The following is a 27,069-nucleotide window of genomic DNA, read 5'->3' on the forward strand; positions in this document are numbered from 1 at the left end:
TTCTGTACAAATTCCAGCCCCCTCCGAAATGAAATCCTGCTTACGCCAATGGTACAATCTGAGTGTCTTTCTTCTTCATCTTCCTTGTAATTCTACGAAGTCTCTGTATCGTTCATCTCGAATTATCCGGACTCTCCTGTACATACTTCAGGTTTAGAAGTCGGGTTAATTTACTTTTGGACAATAGAATGTACTGTTTCGTTGGTGCACAAACAGAATAATGTTCCTTTATGTTGAAAAGAAGTGTTCGGCAGGAGTGTTCTGCCACAAAAGAAGTGATGTGGGTGACGCAACAAAACGTAATTTTATAAGAAACATGGAAGACCGAATAAAGAAGATATGCACAGAGAAAGCGAAGAAGAAAGCAAGATTAATAGGCTGTGGGAACAACTGGAAGAGAATGGCTATGAAAAGAAAGACAGACACAACATCAACAGAAGAAGGAAAGAAATAAAAGAGAGAGGACCGAAAGAGAAGGAAGAAAAAGAGAGATGGTTTGGTATAAGAAGTATGGGAGAGGCCACAGAGAAGATATGCAAAGTGCTGAGGAAAGTGGGTATAAGAACTTACAGGAAGGGAGGAAGCACTGTTTTAAGTACAGCCAGCAAGAAGAAGGAAGAAAAGAGAGAGGAAGAAGATGAAGGGGTTATCTACGAGGTGAAGTGCAGAGGATGCGAAAGTGTGTGTGTGTGTGTGTGTATATATATATATATAGGGGAAACGAAGAAGAGACTGAAAGACAGGTTAAAGCAACACATGGATAATGTGAGATTGAAGAGAGACAGGAATGCCATATTCAAACACACTAGAGAGACGGGACATGAAGTAGAATGGGATTCGGCGAGGCATATAGGAGAAGAGAAGAGAGAACTAGTGAGAAAACGGAAGGAGACCAAAGAAATAGAGAAGAAAGGAGAATAAATCATGAATTGGAATGGATGACTCAAGATAAACAAGGAATGGAAGAGTGTGTTAGAGAAAGTTGAAAGGATGAGAAAAGGAAGGAGGAGAGAAGAAGAAATAAGGAGGAAAGAGAAGAGAAGAAGACCAGTGGAGGAGGTATTCATCCATACCAAAAAGGCAGGAGGGGTGGGGAAATGATAAACAGGTAGTTCCAGACTCTTGCTATTCTTGACCTGTCAATCACCTGACAGCGTGGTAGACCCATTAGTCATGTGTCAAGAGGCGAAATGTACTTAATTCCTTTGGAGAAATCATCCAAGTTAAGGACTGTCAACATGATTTGTTTTTGTGTGACCAGTCACCCTGCTATGTGTATATATCTTTCTGTGTGTGTATTTCATCATTTTAGTTTAGTTCTTCGTCTGAGGAAGACCCTGATACAGGGTTGAAACGTTCTTTATTGTGTAATTCTCCATAATGAAAATTTCTTTGAAGTCCGATTTAGGCACATACAAACTCAGAGGAATATCTTCATGGTTGCCTTCACATACTTGAAGTTGCTCATGCAAACAACATCTGTGCTGGAACAACAAGTTTTCCCATTTGATAGGATGTAAACATCCTGTATTATGAAAACTAACCAGGTGCATCCAGTGATCAAAAGCAGCATGGGAAGCGGTCATTCTACAGGCAGAGAGAGGACATGCAACACAAGCATCGAAATTTGCGCATTGATTACAATGGAAACAAAGCACAATGTAACATTTATGGCGTGGAGTGACACACAACAGAAAGTTGCATTGCACGTGAAGAAAAATGCGATCCAGTGCTCATTAAGGAGATATGGTCGTTTTGTTTGTTAATGTCTGCAGCAGAGGCAGCCATCTTGGATGTATGATCTCACACAGGCAATACGCCACAATAGTAGGCATCAACAAAACATCACAGGCAGTAATTTTCCCCCTTTATATGCCAGAATGTCAAGTAAAGTGTAAAATAAGCATGGAATTCTTGCAGAAAAGGGCACGAAATAGTTTCACTGGATATATCTCCATAGCAGTGCGAGATATGAAAAAAACTGTAAGAATCAATTTTGTTCCTTTTTTAATTAGAAACAAAACATGTATCTATAATTTTCCCCTCAAAATCACTATTAAAGGAGTTATGATGGATTTTCTTAGTTAGTGCATGAAGCGGTAAACATCTTGGCTTTATGATGCCACACAGGCCTTCTGCCACAATTTCGGGCAAAACCCCTGGTAGTACATGATTGTGTACCATACTAGCAACGTATTAGCGGTAGTCATGTTTTCCCTTCATTCAGAAACCCACGGACTACAGAAATATTGACATATGCCCCTGGACTACATTGTAGCAGGTGCGTTATTTAAGAGACGATACGGATTTAATTTTGTGTTAGTTAAATATACTGTTTTATTTTTGCTAGAGAGGAAGGGTTGTTTCATAATGAGCATATGAGAGCAATAATAATTTGTTATTTACTTTTGCCTTCCCCATTTTCACTCGCAATGTACCAGAATACTAAAATAACAAACACAAGACGTTCAATAAAAATAAAGGAATTTGAGATTTCACAATTGGACACAGAGTCTAGCTATAATAGACATATACATATATTTTACCACATTTTACAGTTATAACTTTGAAATATCGTAAAGAAATGCAGGAAATGTGTACATAATATGTACATATCCGAATTTGGTCCACCCCTCTCCCCCAAACAAACGTCTCATGCATTGTATGACGTATGGCATGACTACAACTGCAAAAAAATGGAAAGCCCAGCTTCATGTAATTCCTGCCCCAACACAACACCAAGTTGATAGGTACCAGATTTCCATTACACTACATAAACTTTGTGGTATTTTCCAGAAAACTTGGTTGTCCTTTGTCCTTTGCAAGACATTCCCAGAGAGCACCTCTTCTCTACTCTCCAGGCCACTTATTACTTTTCTTTTTTTTACTTTCTTTCTTCCTGACGTGGAGCCAAAAAAACTGGCCCCAACTTTCTCTCTCGGAGCAGTACACATGAAAGTGTTCAGAAGCAAGAAACGAAGAGGAAAAACGTATCAAATGCCTCAACTGGACTTCGCCTCCTACACCTTGTTTCCGGTTTACTTCCTGAACCCGGGAACAAAAGGTCGCTTCCTGTTTGGAGCGGTCATCCAGCTGTGTCTGGAGAACAGATGGCAGAAGTCGGAGACAAGCTTGCGGCACCAATTGTGTAATGATAGCGGCGAAGAAAATTTTTAGATTTGGAAGAATAGAATAGATTCGGCCTCATGTACCGTTCTTACAACCAACCCTTGTCAAGAGATACAATAAATCAATAAAAACAATAAAAAAAGAACATAATGATCATGATAATTCAATAAAGATTATACAATGATAAAATATTACATTGAATGTATTAGTATGTATACTGTGGAGTAAAGATAAGTTATAAGTCATCAGTAGTGCATTGTGTGTGTGGGGAGGTGGGGGTGGGGTGATAGGTATGCATTATATGATGTGTAAGTACAATCATTCTTGGGGAGCGTGTGAAATGTGCGAAATAATGATTGCTTGCTTGATTTTGTTTATTTTACTTCACTTTTCTGTCACCATTGGCTAATACGAAGATCAAGAATATGATGAAATTGATAAAGGGGCACTCATAAAGAACATCCATGCCCAGGCCGGGAATCGAACCCTGGACCTCTGGCTTCATAGTGATGGACAAAATAAGAAATGAAGTATCTTCTGGAAAACAGTGGTAACAAGATCAACCCTTGCAGTGATCAACAAAAGATAAAAAAGAAACCCCCTACGTTGAAAGCGATTAAATCACTTCATCCATGCAAGTGACTTTGGCAAGTATTGAGAGGGCGTAAAGTAAATTAAAAACATTAAACGTCATATCACGTACCTATAGTTTCATATTCTGCACAAAACGCTTTAGAGGCCTCCGTGTTGTCTATTTGACTAAAACAAAACTAAGTGGTTCAACAGCCCTGTGAGGACCAAGATCTGCAAAAGACTTATCATTGTGTGATGCGCGGCACTGTTTTATGATTTTCGCTACCTTCGAGTAGCGCTCCTGACCTCGATGGCGTAGTAGAAGGTCGTCGCCTTGTAATCAAGGGTTATCGGGTTCGATACCCGGTGGAGACACAATGCACAGTGGGTCGGATTGCACTTTAAACTGTGGACCTAGTCCCGGTTAGCCTATCTGTGCATAAAGTGGACTTAAAACAACAACTCCAGTAGCTCTCCAATTGTCAACACAATCTTGTGTCAAGACTGAAATTTTGGAACTCCAACTGGGGATTGAACTTCCACCAAAGGTGAGAGCGCTAATCACTCGGCTGCACGGAAAACATTTCCAATAAGAAAATAGTATAGATTACATTATAATATATACTCCATCCACTGTAAAAACGAAGTTAAGAATCACGTGGTTTTGACAAATAGTTCCTTACAAGTTATTTTGCCCTTAAATATACTGATCGTAGCTGTACAATTCATGATATAGGGTTCCATAACTTCAATGTTGAGTGGTATACATTATTCCCACGCGAAATATTTCTAAACAGCTGCCATTGGAACAACCAATAGCATTTCTAAGAAGCCAAGTTTATTATAGTGAACGGAGAATTGTACTGTTGAAGTCCTACGTAGAAAAAGAAAGCCATCTTCTCCTTTCATAAACGAAGGTCTTTCATAATTACATGCATTCTATTTCATTACTGATTAGAGTCTATAGAAGGTCTTAGAAAATCAAATTAATACCATACGATACTTCTTCGGTAATACCAGACGAGCTTCTGGGAATACCTTTATTGTAGGCCATGGACAACCCTTTCCATACCCTTGTCCATCTTCTTACTCTTCCGTTTTATGTGGTGTAAAATTATGGTCGGGAAAGGGCAAAATTGGTTCTGAAAATGTTTTGAAAAAGGTGCAAAAAAAAGATGCTGATAAAATGCCTTTATTCAATGCCCTCTTTTTCTGAGCCTTCTGTATATAATGCGCGCGGACCGCAGAGAGAACGGTGGTTCTGCCGAATAGGTTTTGTTGAAGTTTGTGTTTTTTCTCCCGGGTTTTGCTACATTATCTTGGAAACTATTGGGGCTGCAATGATTATATTATACCATTTTATAGCTCTCGTTCTGCTCTACAAAATGAGACTATAGGATTATATGTAGCTGTTCAAGAAGAGTGAAAATCATTTATTTTTCTGTACATTTTCTTTAACAAAACATGAAAGATAGTGAAGGAAAATCGTGCTCAAGCATCAAAGAGGGATTAAAAAGTTGATGAATGTGGTAATCTAACGAAAAGGTGCAAAAGAGCTGCAACAAAGCGTGTTCATTTGACTTGATTTTATGTCCTAAAATACATATCTCAAATGATCGGTATGAAAGCAACTATATTTTTGGAAAGGTGCAGCACCTTAAAATCCTTTCCCTATTAATAACATTGCTGTTGAAACACTCGACTTAGCAATCACCTAACTCCGACTTTTTTTGTTGTTCAGAATAATTTTGGCATTGCACCACCAGGAAATTCAAACAATGCTCATGCTTTCTTAGTTGTAGAAAGAAAAAGTGTTTGGTAATTTGTATACTTGAAGCGCTACAACTTTCTACAAGACACTCACATCTTGTAGCAAGTGCGTGCTAGGTTTCTGATGCCACGTTTCAATCATGTGAATGGTATGTTGAAATACACCGTGTTATCCAACCGTGTGGTATTCACTTTCTCCTCTAAATACCTGACATTCAATGTTCTCCGGGATATGGGAATCGGAAAAGCTGGCAGGAAGATATACATTGATGACATGAATCGCTGTCGGCTTACTGGAACTTTTCCGTCACAAGATAAAGATGCTTGACTTGTGTAGAAGTAGATTCTGTTGTTAACAAAGAAGAAAGTCGTGTAGACACGAAAAACAAATGAATGCCATAAAAATACTAATCACGTGCTGCTATTGAAGTAAAAAAAGAAACTTGGAAGAAACGACAATACAGTAGCTACTACAATATTCCAAAAAAATACAGGAATTCGGGAAGAAAACTGCTGAACCAATATGTGAAATGGCTGATAAGAACTGAAAACTATCAAATGCTAATAAATCATTATGAATTGTTAGAAAATGGAAATACAACAGGGGGGGAGGGGTGACCTTCCACGTAGTATACCCAATTGTCAACCTCACTTCCACGTAGTACACCCTGGACTGAATTTTGCAGACAAACGAGGCTCTGGCGACTGGCACTACGGCCAGTGTAATTTTTTGTGTGTTGTCCTGCTTTTGTCCTTGTGTGTGCTGAGTGTCCCTTCACAACCTCAAATTTTAACGAAAGTCTGAATACTTTAGTAACACGACACTGCAATTATGCTATTTCAGTTATGGCAAGGGGATGAACCCCGTATAATGTGACGGGTACAAAATATCCTAAGTGCTGACGCACCCAAAATTTTAAATTCAAATTCAAAATTCAAAATACTACAGGCCCTGAAAATTTAAAAAAAAATCCAGCTTGTGAAATTCAACTTTTTTTCTGTTTTGAAATTTGGTTCTTTCCTGCCTCCTCGTTGGCAATTTTGCATAATTTTTGGTTGTTTTTCGATCTTTATCTAAGTTCAACATTTTCAACACGATATTCATATTGTGCCCCTGACAAGTTTATTTTCTGTCCAGCATTTTCTAAAGGACAACAACAGTTAACTGTTATCTGTTTGGATTGTTATTTTAAGTCAACTTTATTAGGACTGGACCTACAGTTTAAAGTGGGATCCGAACCACTGTGCAATGTGCCTCCACCAGGTATCGAACCCGGGACCCTTTGATTGCAAGGCGACAACGCTATGCAATCAAGGAGGCCTTAACTATTATCTGTAGCATTTTAAAAACATAGAAACAATAATTCGAACCTGGACCCTTGTCGTCAAAGCGTGTTCCGCTGGCCACTAAACCATCGCGACTCCCTATTTTGTTATTATATTTAGCAGGAAGCAGAATTTTCTGGGAAGGGAGTGTAAGGCTGTTGTCGGGTTGTAAACGTAAATTTATCGACAAAAGGACCACTAATTGAGCGTTTGGGAAGAATCTTAGGGGAATGTTGGAAGAAAATTGGTGTTGTAGGTGTGTGCAAGGACGTGTTTAGGAAGGGTCTAGGGGGTCTGGACCCCCCCCCCCCGAAACACTTACCAAATTCGAAAATTAAATAATGAAAATATACTTGTTTAGCATTTGTTAAATACTAGAGGATAATTTATTTCCGCCGAACTTACTGGGAGGTAAGGATTATACTAGGATCATATGGCTCTGAAGGACAGTACCAAAAAAGATTTATGAACACTACTACTTATAATAATATGCATAAAATATTAATCTTAGTTTTAGTCAATCGAATCTAACATCCTTTCTTGTTATTCAGTATATATTTACCTGTTTATCAAAGCATTAATTTCCTTGTCAGGGCAGTTATTTTTATATCATAACTACACGTAAGCTAGATAACGAATACATGCTGTTACATCTCTATTGTTACTTATTAATGTAAAATAACTGTACAATATTAATCAATTTACATACTTTAACTAATGTTATATTTAGGGAAAAGATTTTAAGGTGTAAAAGTATGGTCGGGGAAGGAAAAAAAAGTTCTGGAAATGTTTTCAAAAAGGTGCAAAAAAGGGTGCTTGTAAAATGTCTTTATTCAATGCTTTCCTTTTCTGCGCCTTGTGTATATAATGCGCGCGGACCGCATAGAGAACGGTGCTTCTGCCGAATAGGTTTTGTTGAAGTTCGTGTTTTCTTCCGCGGGTTTTGCTGCATTATCTTGTGAACTATTGGGGCTGCAATGATTATATTCTACCATTTTATAGCTCTCGTTCTGCTCTACAAAATGAGACTATAGGATTTTATGTAGCTCATTTATTTTTCTGTCCAATTTTTTAACAAAACAAGAGAAGAAAATAAAGGAAAAGCCTGCTGAAGCATCAAAGACGCGATAAAAAGGGGATACATATGCTAATCTCACGAAAAGGTGCAACAAAGTGTGTTCATTTTACTTGATTTCATTTCCTAAAATACATATATCAGACGATTGATATGAAAACAGCTATATTTTTTTCCCTAGTTAGATTCATTAAATTCAATATAATTAATATTTTAATTTAAACACTTTTTATTATTATTTGTGAGATACTTAGTTTGGACCCCCCTCCCGAAATATATTTCTAGATACGTGCCTGGGTGTGTAGATATATGACTGGGTTAAATACCAACAGAACTAATAGGAAATGAAGTACTTTTCAGAAGCCATGTTGTTTTGTTTACATTAACTTCGTTCTTACAGTGGATAGAGAATAGTCTGCAACTTCCTCCAAGCTCATCATCAATACACCGTGAACCTTTTGTGACGTCCAGCAATGGTTATGAAAACAAGTATTGCCTCATTCCGTAAGCATATGTAGGTGAAAACGGTCATAAATTAGTAGATCATATCTCTTCAATTGTTTGCAGTGGGTCCGTCGAGTGGACACAAGCGTAAAAATGGCTTACATAACAAAAACACAAGAGGAAAAAAAAACATTCACGGCTGAGGCATTTGGACGCGACCTCAAAGAACTCCGAAAGAAGGATTCTGGTCACGTGAACCATAGCCTGCGGGTTCATTCATGGGTCAGTCTGTCCCACACACACACTCACACACACTTGCAGGGCTTCCACTTCTTTCATTGCCCCTCAGCCAACACTCAACAGGTGCCGCTAAGGATAACGGGACTTCTCTCAGGTTGGCAAGGTCTCACGAGGCCTCAGTGTTGCCAAACATGGTGTTTTGTCACCAGAGTATCCGATCGACAGTTAGTCCCTTCCCAAAACGCCGCAATGGTACGGTACATAAAACTTGAGCGGCGAAAACCACACCTTTGACTTTGTCGCCCGTTATTATTGGGATGAATGAAATAAGTGTCGTGTCCTGCAGGAATTTCGTGAGATGGATATGACCATAGGCGCAGACTTTCTTTTGGGGAAGGAAATACTTCGTACCCTCAAAAAGTTCCTCAAAGGGGCACAATATCATTTGCCCCCTCCCCCGGCCCCCAATCTAATGTAAACTCTGAGTGAAGATTTTTTTCCTTTGATTTTGATTTGGTTAATTTTACTTATCTTCTTTTGCCATTTTTGGCTAATCGCAAAGATGAGAAGAGTGATAATGGGATGAAGTTGATTAAAGGACACTCACAAAGACCACCCAAATCAAAGCCTGGATTCGAAACCGGGACCACAGCTAACAACCGCTCCGGAGGTCGGTTAATTTTTATATAAAAATGATAGAGAAATACATTCATACATACGTATACCAGAATTAAAGTTACCCAACTCAGAGCCCTCTGTAGCCTGTTTGAGACATCGTAGAACTCTAAAATTTGGTGAGTCCACTATGCAGACCATGGGAAAGAAGATGGCGATAAAAAATAGTTCAATCTTCCGCCACCAGGTTGAAATGTGGCGGTGTACTTCTATGATGAGTTGTAATAATGACGTAAACTGCTCCAATTGGTTATGGATTTGCCTTTACCTTGCAATCTTGCAATAAATAAGAGATTATTTTCTCGCAACTTCCAGCCACTAACAAACGTCTTTCTAATTAATAACTCAGCTAAATCACTTAACGTGAGTGCTGAACAAAAGTTCGGAAGTGATCACCATGCCATTAAATAAGAAAGAACGTACATTGCTGGTGAAGTTGTTTTATCAGAACGGTAGTAATAGTGCAGTTGCACTGCGAGGTTATCCTCATGCGAAATGACTTCGAAAGGGGCCCATGACGATGCATGGGTTAAGAAAGATGATGAAGAAATTTGAAGAGACTGGAGATCTGGGTTTTGCTGCAGGAAGGGGCCGCTGGCCGATTGCAGAAGAAGTTGTCACTGAAGTGGCTGTTGCAGTGGTGGATAGTCTCTTGTTTCTGATTTAGAGATTTGTACACCTGACTTATGTTATTCAATATTCATTATTACAGCGCCACATTTCAACCTGGTCGCGGAAAATTGAACTTTTTTATCGCCATCCTCTTCCCCATGGTCTGCACAGTGGATTCACCAAATTTCAGAGTTCTACGATGCCTCAAACAGGCTACAGAGGGTTCTGAGTTGGGTAACTTTAATTCTGGCCACCCGGTATATATAATAAAACATTGTCGCTCCCCCAATGGCGTAGCTGTAACGTCGTCGCCTTGTAATTCCGGAGTCTCGAGTTCAATACCCGGTGGAGGCACATAGTGGTTCGGATCTCGCTTTAAACTGTAGGTCCCGTCTCGATTATCCTATATAGGCATATATGCACGAAAAGTTCATACTAAAAAACATTGGTAAGTTTTGTTTCTCTCAATAATCTATTTGTCTAGCAGATAATCTCAGGTTATTCATACAAAACGTAAATTAGAATAGAACAGCACAACAAAAGAACTGAATTTAGAAAGCAGCATATTTACAGAAAGATTATAAAGCATTTTATTTGTTGCAACTGGAATAATAACTCAATGGTAGTAAGTTATTATTTTTGAATCCACTGCAATTTTTCATGGCAAATTTTGTCCGTCATTTTATGTGCTCGAAGTAAACGGGTAGTATCCACCCAGCTGGAGAAACTTACGCAAAACATCCCCCCACCACCGACTTCAAACAATTTTGGGGGGCAAGATTGTCATAAACGTTACTTTACCCATAAAATGGCCACAGGTGGATGCATTGCAGACTGGTTCGGATCCACTTCAAACTGTAGATCCAGTCCTGATTAACCTATCTGAGCATAAAGTTGACTTAGAAGAAACGTTTGACTTTATTTTCTAAAACGGGGCGGGGGGGGGGGGGGCTTATAGTTACACTGCTACTGGGATCGGATACGATGGTTTACGTTTTCTCTACTGCTAGAGTATTTCGACAAGTATCGGAAAAGTAATAGAAAATACAAGAAAAGTACAAGAACACAGAGAAAGCAAACCCCGAGGATAAATCAAGCAAGTATTTAAACCACGGCTGCGTCATGTGTTGCATAGACTTCAGTAGGATACTGTTGTGCGAAAACCCCTAAGGTGAAGTGTGAGGAAGAAACACACATCTTGTCGCTTCCTAACCTTAACCAAGTCGCAAGTGGCAGGGAACATCTCTCTGTCTTTCAACCAAGTATAAATAATGTATATACAACAGTATTTGTTTTTTTTTTCCATTGTACCATATTTCTATTTGCTTCTATGAAATATTCAATATCTATTTATGATAAAATGAATATCCATGAGAAGGCAAGACCGTTCAATAATTACTCCTTGTTCAGTAGCAAACATTTTTATCGATGTGCTTAACCTAAAGACGTCCCAAGCATAATTTCTTTGGAAGAATGTTCACTCGACCAAGAACTTGAAGGTTTATGAAAAGCTCAGGGTTTCAAATCATTATTTAAAAACAGGGCAATGATAAAGTTTAGTCATCAGTACCTCGTTGCTACCTATCTATTTTGGTTACTATACGTCGCATTTTGCCGATAAGGTTAGTCGCGACCACGATAAAGAGTTTATGAAACAGGTTATGGGGCAAACACAATAATTCACCCACGCTTAACTCGGGTTCGAACTTGGAACCTCTGCCTTCGTAGCGCCTTAAGATTGACACTTCGCCACGCGCACTTTAACATGTATTATGTAGCAACAAGTATTTTCTAAATTTTATGTAATTTCTACTACTAAATTACTTATGTTCTGGTTTTAATTGGATATATCATGTTAAAGTGGGTTAGACCGCTTTTGCGTTGAAAATTTCCTTCACCATACATTGCAAGTAAGATAATTTTTTATAATTTTAGCATTTCTATCCTTTGGCATAATCTTGAGAATGTTTGTCGCATAAGTATAGATCACTATCGAAAAAAAATCAACGTCGCGATTAACTTATTGTCCAGATCAAGCTGTAAAAATCACTTCTTTATACACGAATAAAACTATCATTCTATTTTGGTTATCTGACATACACTCAGAGAACTAAATGCATCATATCGATTGATGCACCAGAATGCATCGATTGATGCACTAAAGTGTGTTTTATGGCTTCTTCATAGAATCAGATTCACATTTGATGCATTTGGGTGCATTTTTGTATGTCGTGAAAGAAACACAAAAGTGCATACTTTGATTCAAGTGAGGATATATTACAGTAGAGATGCACTTCAATGCATCAGTTGATGCGTTTTGATGCATTTTGATGCACCAGAATGCATCATTCTCGATGATGCACTTCAACGTTTCGTCTGAACTACATAAACTCTGTAGCTCAGACCAAACGTTTAAGTGCATCATCCGAAAAGATGGAAGAAGGTGCATCAAGGAACATCAACTGATGCATTGAAGTGCATCTCGACTGAGAGAAATCCTCAATTGAATCAAATGATGCGTTTCCTTCACGACATACAAAAATGCACCCAAATGCATCAAATGTGAATCTGATTTTTTAAAGAATCCATAAAACACACTTTAGTGCATCAATCGATATAATGCATTTAGTTTTCAGTGTGTAGCCTTTTCTTTCTACGTTAATCGTCATAGATGAATAAAAATATGCGACGAACACAACGTAAACTTGCAATTTTCTGGTTTTATAAATTTGAGGTGTTGTATTATAGCAGTCACACATTGTAAGCAATGATATACAATTGTTCATAGGAGTCAGGTAAATGCATTTAGTGCAAAATGTTAAACGTTCAAAAGATTTTATAACGTGTTGAGTATTTTGCATGAAAAGTACTTAATGACGTAGAAGTTTACGTGTGGAGAGCAGATAATGTAATTAGGTATGGTTCTTGTTATTCGGATGCAGCTAATTCGTCGTAACAGGGGATTCATACTTTGATGTCGGGGGTTTAACCTTGAGAATTATTTCCATATTTTGTGTAGGAAAGCTAAAATAAATTCCATGGTATAATATCTATTCCGCAGAGCCTAATCTAAACGCAACTCGACGTCGCAACAGCCCTTGAAGGGGTCCAAATCTGCCAAGAAACTTTTAGCTTGGTGATGCGTGATCATCACGTGAGTTGTTTTGTAATCAAGGTGTCCTGGATTCGATACCCGGTGGAGGCACATAGTGGTTCGGATTCCACTTTAAATTGTAGGTCCAGTCCCAATTAGCATTATTGTGTATAAAGTGGACTTAAAACACCAAATGAATAAATCTTTCTAGCCTTCTCTCCAGTTGTTCCCACAATCACATCGAAATTTTGGAACTTCACCGGAAATCGAACTCATGACTCTTGGCAACAAATGTGAGAGCGTTAACCGTTCTGTTACGAGGGAGCCAAGTCATTGGATGACGTAAGGTCAGAGCCTTGAGTCCCGTCGCCGCTGTGGGTTGTAAGGGGTGACCCTTTCTCAAAACATCCAGATATCAACCTCCCTTACACGTAGTACACCTTGGACTGCATGTTGCAGACTAGCTAGGCACTGGCGTCTGGATTCACAGCCAATACAATCCTCTGTGGGGCTCTCGTGTCGTGCCTATATGTTAGTGATTGTCGCTTCATCCATTCCATCTTATCACAATTCATCCCCATAGTCGCGATTAGCCGAAAGAGGAAGAAAAGAGACGCAAAATAAACAAATTCAATCCAATCCGTTGTTATTGTTTAGTATGCCTGACGCGGCCCAATGCTAATACTTTTGAAGCACCTCTCCAATTGTCATCACGATATTGGATCAACTCAGCTGGGATATCAACGGGTTTGAACCCAGGACAACTCACACTAAAGTCGAAATTGAATTGGATTGTTGTTGTTCCTTAAGTCCACTTTATGCACAGGAAGGTTAATAGGGACTGGACCTACAGTTTAAAGTGGGATCGAGTATCGAACCCGGGACCCCTTGATTACAAGGCGACTACGTTACCACTACGCCATCGGGGAGGCCCACACTAAGACCAAAAGTCTAACCATTTGGTTATACCTAAAACTTCTGAATAGTTGACACTATCTACACTATCCACTGCACTGGCATCCGAAATCTTGGGAAAATCAACATTTTCAAACAAAAGCAGTGAAAAACTCGGGCAAAACCAGAGTGGTAAATGTAAACCCGCTTGAAATAACTCAGACAACAATTTTTGATAGCGCTAAGTTCTAAATATACGGAATATATTATTGTGTATGCCGTCCCCCTAGGAGGCACCTATGTAGCATCCACTTTTACAATTCCAGCTAACCCCCGAAGAAAATCCTGCGTACGCCAGTGACCCACAGCACTATACAGATGTAACATTAGAAACTTGGCACAAGTTAATCCCTCACACACCAAAGCACGAGAACCCAGACTAACAAATAGAAGTATTTTAAGTTTCGGGTTAGCAACACTGCTCCCGATTCAATGTCGCACACCTTAGTCCCATATCTCGTCATTCCCAACTTTACGATGTTGTTAGGAGCTTCCTCCCAGGTAACATTGCGGGATTCTGGCGCTGACTTCCGTTATCCGCCTCCAAGGCAGGAGACGAGCGCTGGATTCCTGCAGTCCAGGAAAAGAAAAGTTGGTCAAGAGTTTGTCTGCGGCACTCCAAGGGACACATTCCTTTCGGTGAAGAAACGGAAATTAGAATACAAAATTTCCCTTTCATGTTTCAAGTTTCTTTTTCTACAATTTTCAAGGAACAGGATTTTTATGATCATCAACACTGGTTATTTTTTGTCGCTTTTTTACGTCCATTTTAAACTATAGTAATGAGAAGGAAGAACACAATATGAATTAGATGGTTGGAAAAATACGTCGTAACCAGGATTATAAACTACTGGGTTTGGTTTATATGACAATACACTAACCACTCCGCTATTATTATTATTAAGTAAAGTACCCCGGGTTCGATCCGGTGGAGGCACAAGTGGTTCGGATCCCACTTTAAACTGTAGGTCCAGTCCCGATTAGCCTTACTGTGCATAAAGTGGACTTAAAACAACACATCAAATAAAAATAAATAAAAAATTAAGTAAAGTACGTAAAGGTAGTGGCGTTCCCAGGATTTTCGAAAGGGGGCGTTACTTATGCTTTTTTTTGTATAAATCATTATTTTGCCATCTTTTCCTGCATTTGACATTATTTTTTTAAGGAATGCTGCGCCAAAGGGGGGTTATAACCCCACCAACCCCCTCCCACCCTTGGGTACGCCACTGCGTAAAGGTACCCTTGTGCGTGTGCACACATGCCACGAAGGCATTTGGGGTGATGTGGAGGGTTTGCCCGAAGGTGCCCATTCAGAGGTTGGGGTGGGCCTCAGAGCTGCGCAGAAACAGGGAAATGACTGGGAAAACTCCTGGTTCAGATTACCTGTTCCAGGATTCGAATCCGGGTCTTCCACATGGTAGCCAGATCCTCTACTAACTGAGCTACCGCTGCTCTTATATTATTATTATTAGAGCCCGGAAGTTTGGCAAAATGCCTCTTTTTATCTACTGCATATATTGATAAAATTTTTCCGGATATACGTTTCTTATGTTGTTTCGAATGTTTTAGAAGCCCTTTCATTTTGCCTATTTTGCCTATTTGGGACCCCACTACCTATTTTTAATTATATTGCCTATTTTTGCCTTTTTCAGTGAAATTTGGCCATTTTTTTAAAAAAATGTGTATATAAATTATTTTTCTCTCAAAAAACGTTGTTGGCATTTATTTTTCTTCCGTTTATTATGTGAATAATTTTCGCCTTATTTAAGTAATATTAAACTCATGCATGTTTCAACATTGCTGAAGGAGAAAAGTGTGAGAAAATGTATTTCATGCTCAGATAGGATATTGCCTTTCGGTTAACATATCCTTGTGCATGATTGACTGCTGAAGTGGACAGGCTGATTTCGAACACAAAAAAGATATTTCTGAAATCTCCCTCTCGAACCCGAAAATTTAAGGAAGTTGCATCTGAGCTTAGTTTTATCAGCAGCTATATATTATGCTAACAACCTTGAAAAAATCAGTGAGGTGATAGATGCTCTTCCAGAAAATGAAGCGGCTTCAATTCTTGAAGTGAAAAAACTCCTGTGCTATTCAAGTTTATTTTTGCACATTATGGTGCATTTCCAGAGACAATTACAATTATAGCATCCATGAAAATCTTCGAGAAATCTATGCAGCAGATGATGGAAGTGCCAGGAGAAAAGGGGTCAGCTGTTGCGGAAAAGTGCAAACGGGTAGTGAGTGCAAATGAGGACTTGAAACAATTGAAAACAATTTGTGATATTCTAAAAGGTGAAAATGCTGTTACCCATAATGAGTCCAGCTACTTTAGCTTGTTTTATGTATGCTCCAATAACTTCTGTCGAAGTTGAAAAATCATTTTCTATTATGAAAAACATTCTCTCTGACAGACGACTATCAATGAATGTTGAGAACTTAAAAAAACACCTTGTAGTTATGTGCAATCAAGACGGAGAAAATTGAAATGCTCTTCCCAATGTAGATTTTAACATTTTGCCAGCAATTATAGATAAAAGTAAGCGCTTTCCAAATGTGCCTTTTTCGGTTTATTTTGCCTTTTTTCATTTTCTGTGCCTATTTTCCACATTATAAATGCCTTTTTGCTTGCCTATTTTAACGAAAATAAATGCCTGAACTTCCGGGCTCTAATTATTATTATTATTATTATTTCTGGTTAGCGATTTACTAAACTGAACTCCGTGGCTCAACAGCCTTGAGGTGTCACGGGCTGTCAAACTTCATTTCCAACGCATTGAATTCCATCGCTGCTATCATCAATTGGTTCCCTAATTGTCTGCAAGATGCTGGGTAAACACCAGTTTCATGTTTCTCATTGCGTATCAAAGCACCAATCCGTTCTGTGACAGCGTCCCTCTATTTCTGGACATACGATTTGACCTAATTGTCAGTGTAACACGGGATATGAAATACTTTGCAACTAAAGGAAAGGGAGAGGTGATGTTCATTAATTATGTGACAGATGACTAGAATCACATATTTCTGTAGGCGACGAGAAGGCACATAATTAGACATCTAGCTTATTAAGAAGCTTTGATATTATTGGCACATATTTAAATGCTGATTATATAATTGGAATAGTCACTACATTCTTATGATGAGTTAGTTAAATTTAGCACTATTAACTAAATAATAAAACGTGGGTTAATATGACTCACGGTTGACCCTCATCTATAAATGGGTTTAAATACAATTAATAGGATATGAAATAAATCTCAATTGCCTTTCCTTTACTTTTTAGTGACCTGTTTTACACTGATTTTTCTCCTAATACTTACATTAAATCAATTGTCGGCGTTAATCCAACATCTCAAGAACAATATACTGGTTACTTGAAGCATAGTGGCGGACTCTGTTATCGAAGTTCAAAAGCAGACTCTATGTGCTGAGTCAGTGGAAAGCAGATTGGTAGGCTCTGAAAGGACTATTGTGCCATGAAGTTCCGTTCAATTTTAAATATTATAATTACTAAAAACAATTATAAGGCAATTACTTATTATCACAATGTCATATTAACAAAACAATTCGGAAAATTTCCATGAATGATGACGAAAAATCCTTTCACCTGCGATATTTGTCGAAATTATATTTTTAGAAATGCCAGTGAAAGGTAAACAACACTGTGCTATTCTGTTGTGGTTTCACTCGAATGTCTGACACAAAATCATATTGGGTCGACCGCTCGAATGTGCAAGCTTGGAATTTTGTATTTAGAACAAGTAAGCTTGGAGTAGAAGATAATACGAGTTAGAAATACTGTATATATAAATCCTTTTTTTCATTATACACCATGTAAAAAACAATAGTGGTTTCAGTATTATCTTCTGGACTGAACTCGAACCCAGAACTTTCGAGTACCCGAGAGCATGTTATCCCCACAATTCATTCATCGTTAGATTTCTCAATATTTTGACTGGATAATTAGTCGAAATATGAAAGTGTATACAAGATAAAGAAAAAACAAAAAAATGTAAAGGTGACCCTGTGCGAGTGCACACATTCATGAAGGTAAATGAGGTGATGTAGAGGTATAGAGCTCCACATATTCTTGATCTTAGCCATAGTTGTGATAATCAGCGTCACGCCCGGCCACCTTTAGCCCCCAGGTACCATTTACGTGGTTGGGTGGGTCTCAGTGCCGTGTAGAAAACAGGGAAATGACTGGAAAATTCATTGTCCAGATCACTTGTACAAAAGATAAACATCCCGTTAGCAGAGAATCTGCCCTATTTCTTGAGTGCGTCCGAAGGATCCAAAAAAAAGAAACACTTTTTCCAGGATTCGAACCTGAAGACCTGCCCACCTGACCGTTGCAGCTGAAGGCTACAAGAAGAGACACCAGGCAAAGCGGCAAGTTCGTGACCCACGTGTTACAAAACAACGGAGAGTTTAAGTTACACAACATTCAAGCTGCTACAATTACCGCAGACTCTGCTTATTTTTCTTTTCCTTCGCAAAACGTATCGCATCGGCGAACATACGTACCTTTCGTATCCAGCAACTCCGACGCATTTTTCCAGCTGTTGTCTTGGTCACGGTAGACAGATAACGATAAGCGGCACCGCTTTCGAGGCAAGTTTACCGTGAAACTTACCCTAAAGTCTCGTCGCATCCTCTTCCCCAGCGGGAGTCTTGCCCCTCTGCAATCAAATCTTACGGAACAGTTATGCTGGAGGAACACGCATAGGCGTCACCAGGTCACAGCTAGCATCGCATACTGAAACGTGCCTCGTTCAGCTGTGGGCAAACGTGGTTAGTCAGGAAATTCTTCATCTTGGAATTTGCCACAAGTTTGGACGTGGAAGCACGAAAAATCCCGCACATGTTTAATTATTTATACGTGTGTGTGTGTGTGTATCTTCTGAATATGGATATTTATTATCTTAACCTGATATCTATGTAGGGATTATATGTATGAGACCGAGATGACCTTTTAGAAAACGAGACAAAACTACAGTGCCATCTCTAGTTAGTTCTGTGAATTAAAAGTATATTAATCAAAACGTTATCGTGGAGATCTCAACGCGAGTATGGTAAGGTAAAAGAAACAAAACACACTCGGTATAAGTCTTAACTGTTCAGCTAGGCTATAGTTGCAAAAATAAATAATATTACCACTTAGAGTAGTCACCGATAAATGGGCAGTTCTTCAAACCGACCTTCTTGGTGGAGTGGTTAGTGTAACGGAGTGGATCCCAAAGTTTGCGCCGCGGCTTCATTGGAAGCCGTGAATGGTCTACAGGGGTCCCGCGAAATGTTTCAAATTTTCACTGAAATGACACTTACTTGTTAGTCTACAGATGGTTTCAGTACTATTTACACATAAAATGTTTCTGAATTTGAAATAGGTGTTTGTTTTTCAACTTAAGGCAAGAAACCACACTAACTGAGCGTTGCAAGTGTAGACATAGGCTTACATCCTGACTTGGGCGCCGCGGAAAAAATCTTGAAACATTAAGAGCGCCGTGAAACGAAAAAGTTTGGTAACCCCTGGTGTCAAGCTACCAAGCCATAAATCTTAGTGTCGAAAATCTGTTTCATCAGCATTCATTTTAAGAATCACGCCAAGTAACCAAGAACACAATGTAGATGATTCCTCAAGATTGACGAACTTCCGTGAAAGGCTACATATTTCGTTATAATCCTTTTTTCAATACAATTTTGCAGTACCTTCCCGAGCATAGTTTCAGACAATTGTCATCTCGCAAATTTAATAGTAAAAAGCCCACCGTAATTTTGGGGTAAGTTTTAACGTTACAGGTAGATATATATTCTTATCCCTAGGGACGATGCTGGGGCTAGCTGGCCAGAGGTTCATCCAGAATTTTTTAGATGGGGGTGTAACGTTTATACCGGTGTGAAACAGTAAATTTAGTTCCGTAATTAACATAAATTGGGTTCTTGTGACAAAAATATTGGGAGGGTTGAGGGAGCGAGGATATATCACTGCAATCAGCGGCCCTAAGTAAACAAGCAAATCGTACACACATACATACTATTTCACCCCAAATGCGAACATTTTACATGATATTTAAAGGTACTTATATTTAATGTGACTTCCCCTTAGAAAATAACCCTACCAACCCACTGATTACTGTAGCAGCCATTTATTTCCCCCAAGGGATTAATGTTGCAGCTCAATAGTTGCGATCCACAAACAGTCAATTGTTCTTGTCCATGCCTATCTTTTCTAATGCTTCTCTTTTCCCATCGCCACATCAAAGTACCGCTATTTAACCAATGCCGACTGTAAAAATTCACACATACGTTCCAACGACTGAACAAACCAACTCGTTTCTATGACTCTAAACATATATATGGACGTTCCGGTTACAAAAGCAGGTCGGTGTGCCACACTGTTCTCTGCCCAGTGTTTACAAGTGATAAAAGAAATGTTCACACCCTCACGGAAATCCGTATCTTACACATCTTATCCTGGTTCATGGGCCACAGAGAATAATATAAGTAATGTAATGTTCTATAGATAAGGTAAAACGAGGAGAGACGCCGCAGGCGGAGAGATGCCGCACATGCTGTAGTTTGCCTAGTACACATCAGATGGCAGCAACATTCTACAAGGATGTGTAACTGTCGTTCATTCCTCCACGCCAGTGCAGTAGAGACGAGTGAAGTGAAGTGGAAAGGAGTGGGGCGCCTTCATATGAAAATTTCCTGGTGAATTGACCTTCGAAATTTTATGAAAGGTAAGTGTGATATATCCTAATAGAGTGCACGCTAGTTTCTACGTGACAAATATTTTATAGAATACTTGTTAGAGTATTTAGATTACCTTTCGCTCGATTTTGCACTGAAACTACAAAACCAGTAAAAAGCAATTGGTGCGGCATCTCTCCTCTCGAAAAAGGATTGTTGCCGCAGTGAAACAAAGGAGAGATGCCGCACATTTTTCTGTTAGGAGAGATGCCGCACTTTTCTCACCCTCATATTATAAGGTGTACAGTGTCATTTATTTCACCTTTTGACACGTTGAATATTTTGAACACAGTGTTACATATACTGTAGGCTATGTATTTTAACAAAGAATGCAATACAAACACAACAATATACACATGTTATTTATGCTTGTATATAAGTTATGTAAAATAGAGTGTACTTAAATATTAAATTGTCTAAAAGTTTCTAAGCACTCGTTTCTTATTATTTTCAGAATTCAAGATGCCCAACACATACAGAAGAAGATCTGCTAGAGCTTCGTGGTCTGATGAGACCCTGAAAGAGGCATGTACAAGAGTGCAAGCCGGGGACATAGGGAAAAGAGAAGCTGAACGATATTACGGCATTCCAGCGAGAACCATATGTCGAAGGATTGAAAAAGGCGATTTCTCCAAGAAGAGTCTTGGACCTGAAGGGGCTTTCGGTGCACATAATGAAAAGAAATTAGTTTCCCATATTCAACGTCTAGGTGCAGCAGGTTTCGCTCCAGACAGACAAGCAGTTAGGGTGCTGGCGTACAAATTTGCTGAAAAATTAAATATTAAACACACGTTCTCGCATGAATCGCAGATGGCAGGAAACGTATGGTTAAATTCCTTCCTGAGGAGAAATCCTGAACTTTCTTTGCGACAAGCTCAAGGCCTCTCTATCAACAGAGCTCAAGGAATGAATCGTGAAGATGTGAAAAACTATTTTACGTTGCTAGAAAAGGTTATGGAAGAACACGATCTAATGAATAAACCAGGTAACATTTTTAACGTCGATGAAACAGGATTCCCACTCATTAACAGACCTAGAAAGGTTGTGACCTCCAAAGGTGCAAAGACTGTGCACACATTGACTCCAAAAGAAAGGGGAGAAAATGTGACGCTGATAGGGTGTTGCAGTGCAGAAGGAACGTTTCTTCCTCCTGTTCTTATTATGAAAGGTGTGAATAAAAAACCTGAATTCGTTGATGGACTTCCTGCAGGATCCGATGTCTACATGAACCCTAAATCGTCGTACATCAGTGCTGATCTGTTCATGAAATGGTTCAAAGAACACTTTGTTCCCAGGAAACATCCAGGCAAAACGCTTCTACTCCTAGATGGCCATTCATCACATGTCCATGCATTAGAGCTTCTGGAGTATGCGGCTGAAGTCGGTGTTATTGTTTTGTGTTTGCCAAGTCACACTACACAAGCCCTTCAACCCTTGGACCGATCTGTATTTGGTCCAGTAAAATCATATTACAACAAGGAAGCAACATCATGGATGAGAACCCATAAAGACAGAAATATCACAAGATACCAAGCAGGCTCTCTCATTGGTGCGGCGTGGAATAAAGCTGCTTCTGTTGGAAATGCCATTTCAGGTTTCCGAGCCTGTGGCATTTACCCTTTGAATTCAAATGCTGTTCCCTATTACTTCTTTTCCTTTTCTGGTGCTTGTCAGTCAGGTCCTAGTCCACTTTCATCCACCCACACCATAATATCTGACCATAATGATTCGCAGGATCTAGAGTCACCTTCATCGAGTACCTAAGGAAGTCTCTCTCCTGTCACAGTTAAACCAACAACCTCGCAAGCAACACAACTGACACCAAAAGTAACTCAACAACCTCATTTTGTGCCCCAGAATCAATTACCAGGAATAAATTCAAACCCTTCAACATCTACCTGTAGTTCTACACCCACGGAAAGCCCCAGTAAGTACCTCCGCCAGCTGAGTCCCATTCCGGAAGTTCCTCGTCAAGGTAAAAGGTTCAAACAGTCAGCCGAAGTGCTCAATTCCGCTTCCAGACTTGCAAATATGAAATCAAAAAACTCGCAATCAACTTCCAGGATCAAAACAGGACATAAAGAAAAAACAACCGGCACAAAGCAACCTGCGCCAGATGCTACAGCGAGTGGATCTGAGCAAGACATCAACAATTGTGTGGAATGCTTGGAGAATTACTTCCTCACGGCTTCCAAATCTGACTGGATCCAGTGTGTTACGTGTTCAAAATGGTTACATGAAACCTGCACTGTGTATGGAACAATGTGTGTGGACTGTGGAAGGAAGAATGTTCGTGAGAAGAACTTAAAGAGACAGAAGTGAGTCAGTGCGGCATCTCTCCTCGTGTTTTTCATGACACTCAAAATTCAATGCTTTTGTAATTTGAAAAAATATCCATTTAAATTCTTCCTAATGGATGCCAATTATTTTTTTTCTTAAAGTGCAAGGACTGTAGTTATGTTTTCATGTCGATAAATTTTCACAAAAGCAGAGATGTTTTTTTTCTATTCAGTTATGAAAAGGTGCGGCGTCTCTCCTCGTTTTACCTTATCGGTTGTAAAAATTAATTTGCATTATTTTTTTAGCAATAACAGAGATTGTACTCTGCAGATAAGAAATACCAGATATATATATATATATATATATATGACGCCATTTAAGATTAAAGACCAATAAGATTCTCTATTTCTAATTGTTTACTTTTTTCAGGTCTTCCATAATGGAATTTGCTAGATTTATATACTTTAGTATATCTTCAGTTGCCATTACCATGTCAAAAGCAACACATTACATTATATGTTTGTGGGTTTCTTTTATGCCTCTTTTGGCTAATAGCGAGGATAAGATTGAATTTTAAATAGATGAAATTGATCAAGGGATATTCACAGAGAATCACCCAGGACGAGGTCTGGACTTGAACCCAGAACCCCACGATGGTGAGACCGGGAGTCAAACGTTCAACATGCTCGACAACAAAGACAGCAACACTCGCATCAGGGCTCGTAAACATAACGAATCCGTTGCTGTAACCACAGAACATCCTTATAGGACAAAACTACGTACAACGTGACAGAGGTGTCACACAATGTAGCATTTGCTACAGGGAAACAACATACAATTCTGCTGCATTGTACCTCACGATTACGAATCTACGCTACTGTATTTATTTGTATTTCGGTAATTTTACGTCGCTTTTCTACCTCCTATATTCATCAAGCTATGAAGATGAATAATGAGCTGGTGAAATAGAGTCCGTACCTGGGATCACTGGCTTTACGAAGACCGGCACGATACACTATTATTGTGCAAATAACTGTCCATTCTAATGTCATGAAGTGGAAACTGTTGGAATGGTCTTTACCCTGACGGTACGAATGTGTCTTCAATTTTCTGCAAAGAATTGAGTCCTATACGTCACAGAAATGAAGACTTGTTTCAACAACGGCTAAGTTGAAAATTTGTCATTTCTAGAGACCCAATGCTAAAATTAATTCTAAAAGATTAGATCAGGTTAGAAATCCATCAAGAAGCTAACTTACTAAATATCACTAACTCTCTAGCCTTCTTAAACCCGAAGGTTTATGGTTGCAGCAACACAAGCTTTCCCTATCGTGGGCATGATCAGTCCAATCTATTCCATCCTTACCGATTTTCTTTAGGTTCGTCTCAACGTTATCCTTCCATCTTCGCCTTGGCCTTCCTACAGGTCTCTTACCATAAGGCTTCCCCACAACAATCCTGTAAACTTTTCTTTCATCTTACATTCGTGCCACATGGCCTGCCCACCTAAGTCTTCTGATTTAATCATTTTAATAATATCTGGACATGAATGCAGTTCTAAATTATGTAACCTTCTCCAATCACCTGTCTCCTCATCCCTTTCAGGTCCAACTATTTTTCTAAGGATTTTACTTTCAAATACTCTTAATCTATGTTAGTATTCATAAGAATGTTCACAGTTTTCTGGATATTAATAATATTTCTTATTTTCGTATTTCTTATTCTTCATTTAGACAACCTTCTCTCTTAGTTCTATACGGGCTGTTCGTTATGAAGTTGATGCACCTTTATTGCGCCGGCCTCCGTGGCGGAGTGGTTAGTGAAACGCGCTACGACGCCAGATGTCCCGGGTTGAAATCTCGGTCTAGTCATGGGTATTGATTGTGAGTGTCCCTTATTCAATTTCATCATGTTATCCCTCAACATCATCTCCGCGATTAGCCAAAAGTGGCAGAAAAGCGAAGAAAAATAAATCAATCAAACTCCTGCATTGTTTAAATCCCGCAATTATCGTGGTTCTAGCCCCAGGATTTTCGAAATACTTTTTTCTTGGTAGTTCGCCCTCATTCAGTCATTTTCCCAACATTGACGTTCTTCTATTGAGGAATATTGGGCCAAAGGGGGGAGTTATAACCCCCACCAACCCCTCCTTGGGCACGCCACTGTTGGCATTATACTAAACCACCGAATAAAGTGGGTTGAGAGTTTGGCTCAACAGTCACTTGACCCCGGCACCTGCCGTGGATGTAGTCAACAACATGCCCCAGGCGGCTCCGCTTCGAGCAAAGCGCGACCGCTATTCCTCGCAGACATACAAAAAGACTCGAATTATAGCGAGGCCAGGGTCGAAATCAGTCAAAAATGACAAAAAGATGTCTGTTCACAACTGACTGATTGGTCACTCATTTTCCGGGAGGACTTCTATGTTTGAAACTGAGTTCTGACATATTTTCATAACCTGAATCATGCTCTTAATATCGCTAAGAATTCAATTAAGAGCTGAGATTGTTGTCCCTCGAACCTAACCCCAATGGTTGAAGCGGTAAGGCTCTTGAATAGCGTACAGGAAGCTCTAGTTTGATCCTTAGCGGATTCTGTGGAAGTTTCCCTTAGTTACCCAGCACAAGATACTCTGAGGCCTATCATATCAGATTAGCAACGTTTTCCTACTGATAGTTGCACTGTCGCCATCCTGAATATATAGATGGAGATAGAGCTTTCGATCCACGCCTTTACTTACATGGCACGATGCTTTAGAATTTTCCTTATTTTACATCGCTTTTGTGCTTATTACGGTTAATCGCGACAATGGTGATGAATGAAGATTATATGTAATTGATGAAGGGACACTCACAAAGATTTTAGTCGTGGTAGCTCAGTCGTTAGGGCGTCTGACTACCATGCGAGAGATCCGAGTTCGACCTGTTCAAGCGGCTCCGGCACCCACCCAGAGTCATATGAAGTGGGTACCTGGAGGAAACTCTGAAGGATAAAGGCTGCCAGGGGCGTGGTGCTGATCACATCAGCCCCACCTTCGGCCGTGATCAAGAAAGTGAGGGACCCCTAACCCCCCACCCCCTATACGCCTTCATGGCGTGGTACATAGTACAGCTGAGCACTTTATCTTTTTGACACTCACAAAGGTACACACATACCGCAACTCGAACCTACAACCTCAAGGTGGCTATAGATCGTGAATCGAACACTCAAACTGCTTGGTAACCAGAGCGGTTACTGCGCGACAGCCCAATCTTGACAGATATGCCCATACATGGAGAATATACAAAAGGACATCCATTATGTCTTTGCCCAGTTCTAGTACATTTTTTTTCTTCAAATAAACGGACATCTCTTGAAAATATGGCGCATTCAGAGAACGTTAATACGCGTTAAATGACTCAACCTGTTTCGGAATCTATGATGTTACTTTCACCACCTGAGGGCTATCAGAAAGTGCGCTAGCATGCTATCCAGGCAACACAACGTATACTGGTGGTCCCAGACCTGTTGCTGGAACGTAGTTCCTTCTTTGACACTTCCTGAACTGCATCTTTTCCGGCAAATCATTGATTTCTGAAAGGTTTTCAGTCACCCAATTTTCGTTCATCACGACATGGCATCCATGTTATCATTTTCAACATTTCTCCTAAGGTTATTTTATGTTTTCCTCTTACTGAACTACTGGATTTCCTTCTCGTCATTATGCATTTGTATTGCTTGTTTACGGTAGGTTATTTAATATAAATATAAAAGTTATCATCTTTGGTGTGATCGGTCCAGGATTTGGATTCCGGTGGGGACACAAAAAACCGTGACAAATGGTGAGCTACTTCAAGTAGTGGGCTCCAGTGTAAAAAACAAGAAAACAGCGGCAATGAGGCTCGATGTTCTGTCCACATATCACCCAAGAAGAGTACTTCTTGGCAAACCTTGGGTTTCAACTCGTTAATTGATTGGTTTGATTTATTTTACTCCACTTTTCGCTAATCACGAAGATGAGGATGCGTTGATTATAAAATTGATGAAGTGACACTCACAAAGAACACCTGAGCCCAGGCCGGGATTCGAACCCGGTACCCCTAGCGTCATAGCGCGTTATAACTACTCCACCAAGGAGGTCGACACACTTTGGGTCTCA

At 39.5% G+C, this 27,069-nt stretch overlaps 2 protein-coding genes across 2 annotated transcripts in view; one reads left to right on the forward strand and one right to left on the reverse strand.

The window, feature by feature from the left end:
- LOC145978137 (uncharacterized) overlaps positions 1 to 27,069 on the reverse strand; it is a 321,655-nt gene that overhangs the window by 292,681 nt on the left and 1,905 nt on the right. The gene's annotated exons all lie outside the window — the stretch shown is intronic.
- LOC145978402 (uncharacterized) lies at positions 20,561 to 22,415 on the forward strand. Its single transcript, XM_083111021.1, has 2 exons — positions 20,561 to 20,641; positions 21,106 to 22,415. The coding sequence occupies exons 1-2, from the start codon at positions 20,635 to 20,637 to the stop codon at positions 22,413 to 22,415; spliced, it is 1,317 nt and encodes a 438-aa protein (XP_082967147.1). The 5' UTR covers positions 20,561 to 20,634.

Source organism: Lepisma saccharinum, chromosome 24, assembly GCF_977018435.1.
Source record: "Lepisma saccharinum chromosome 24, izLepSacc3.1, whole genome shotgun sequence".
Taxonomy (NCBI): domain Eukaryota; kingdom Metazoa; phylum Arthropoda; class Insecta; order Zygentoma; family Lepismatidae; genus Lepisma; species Lepisma saccharinum.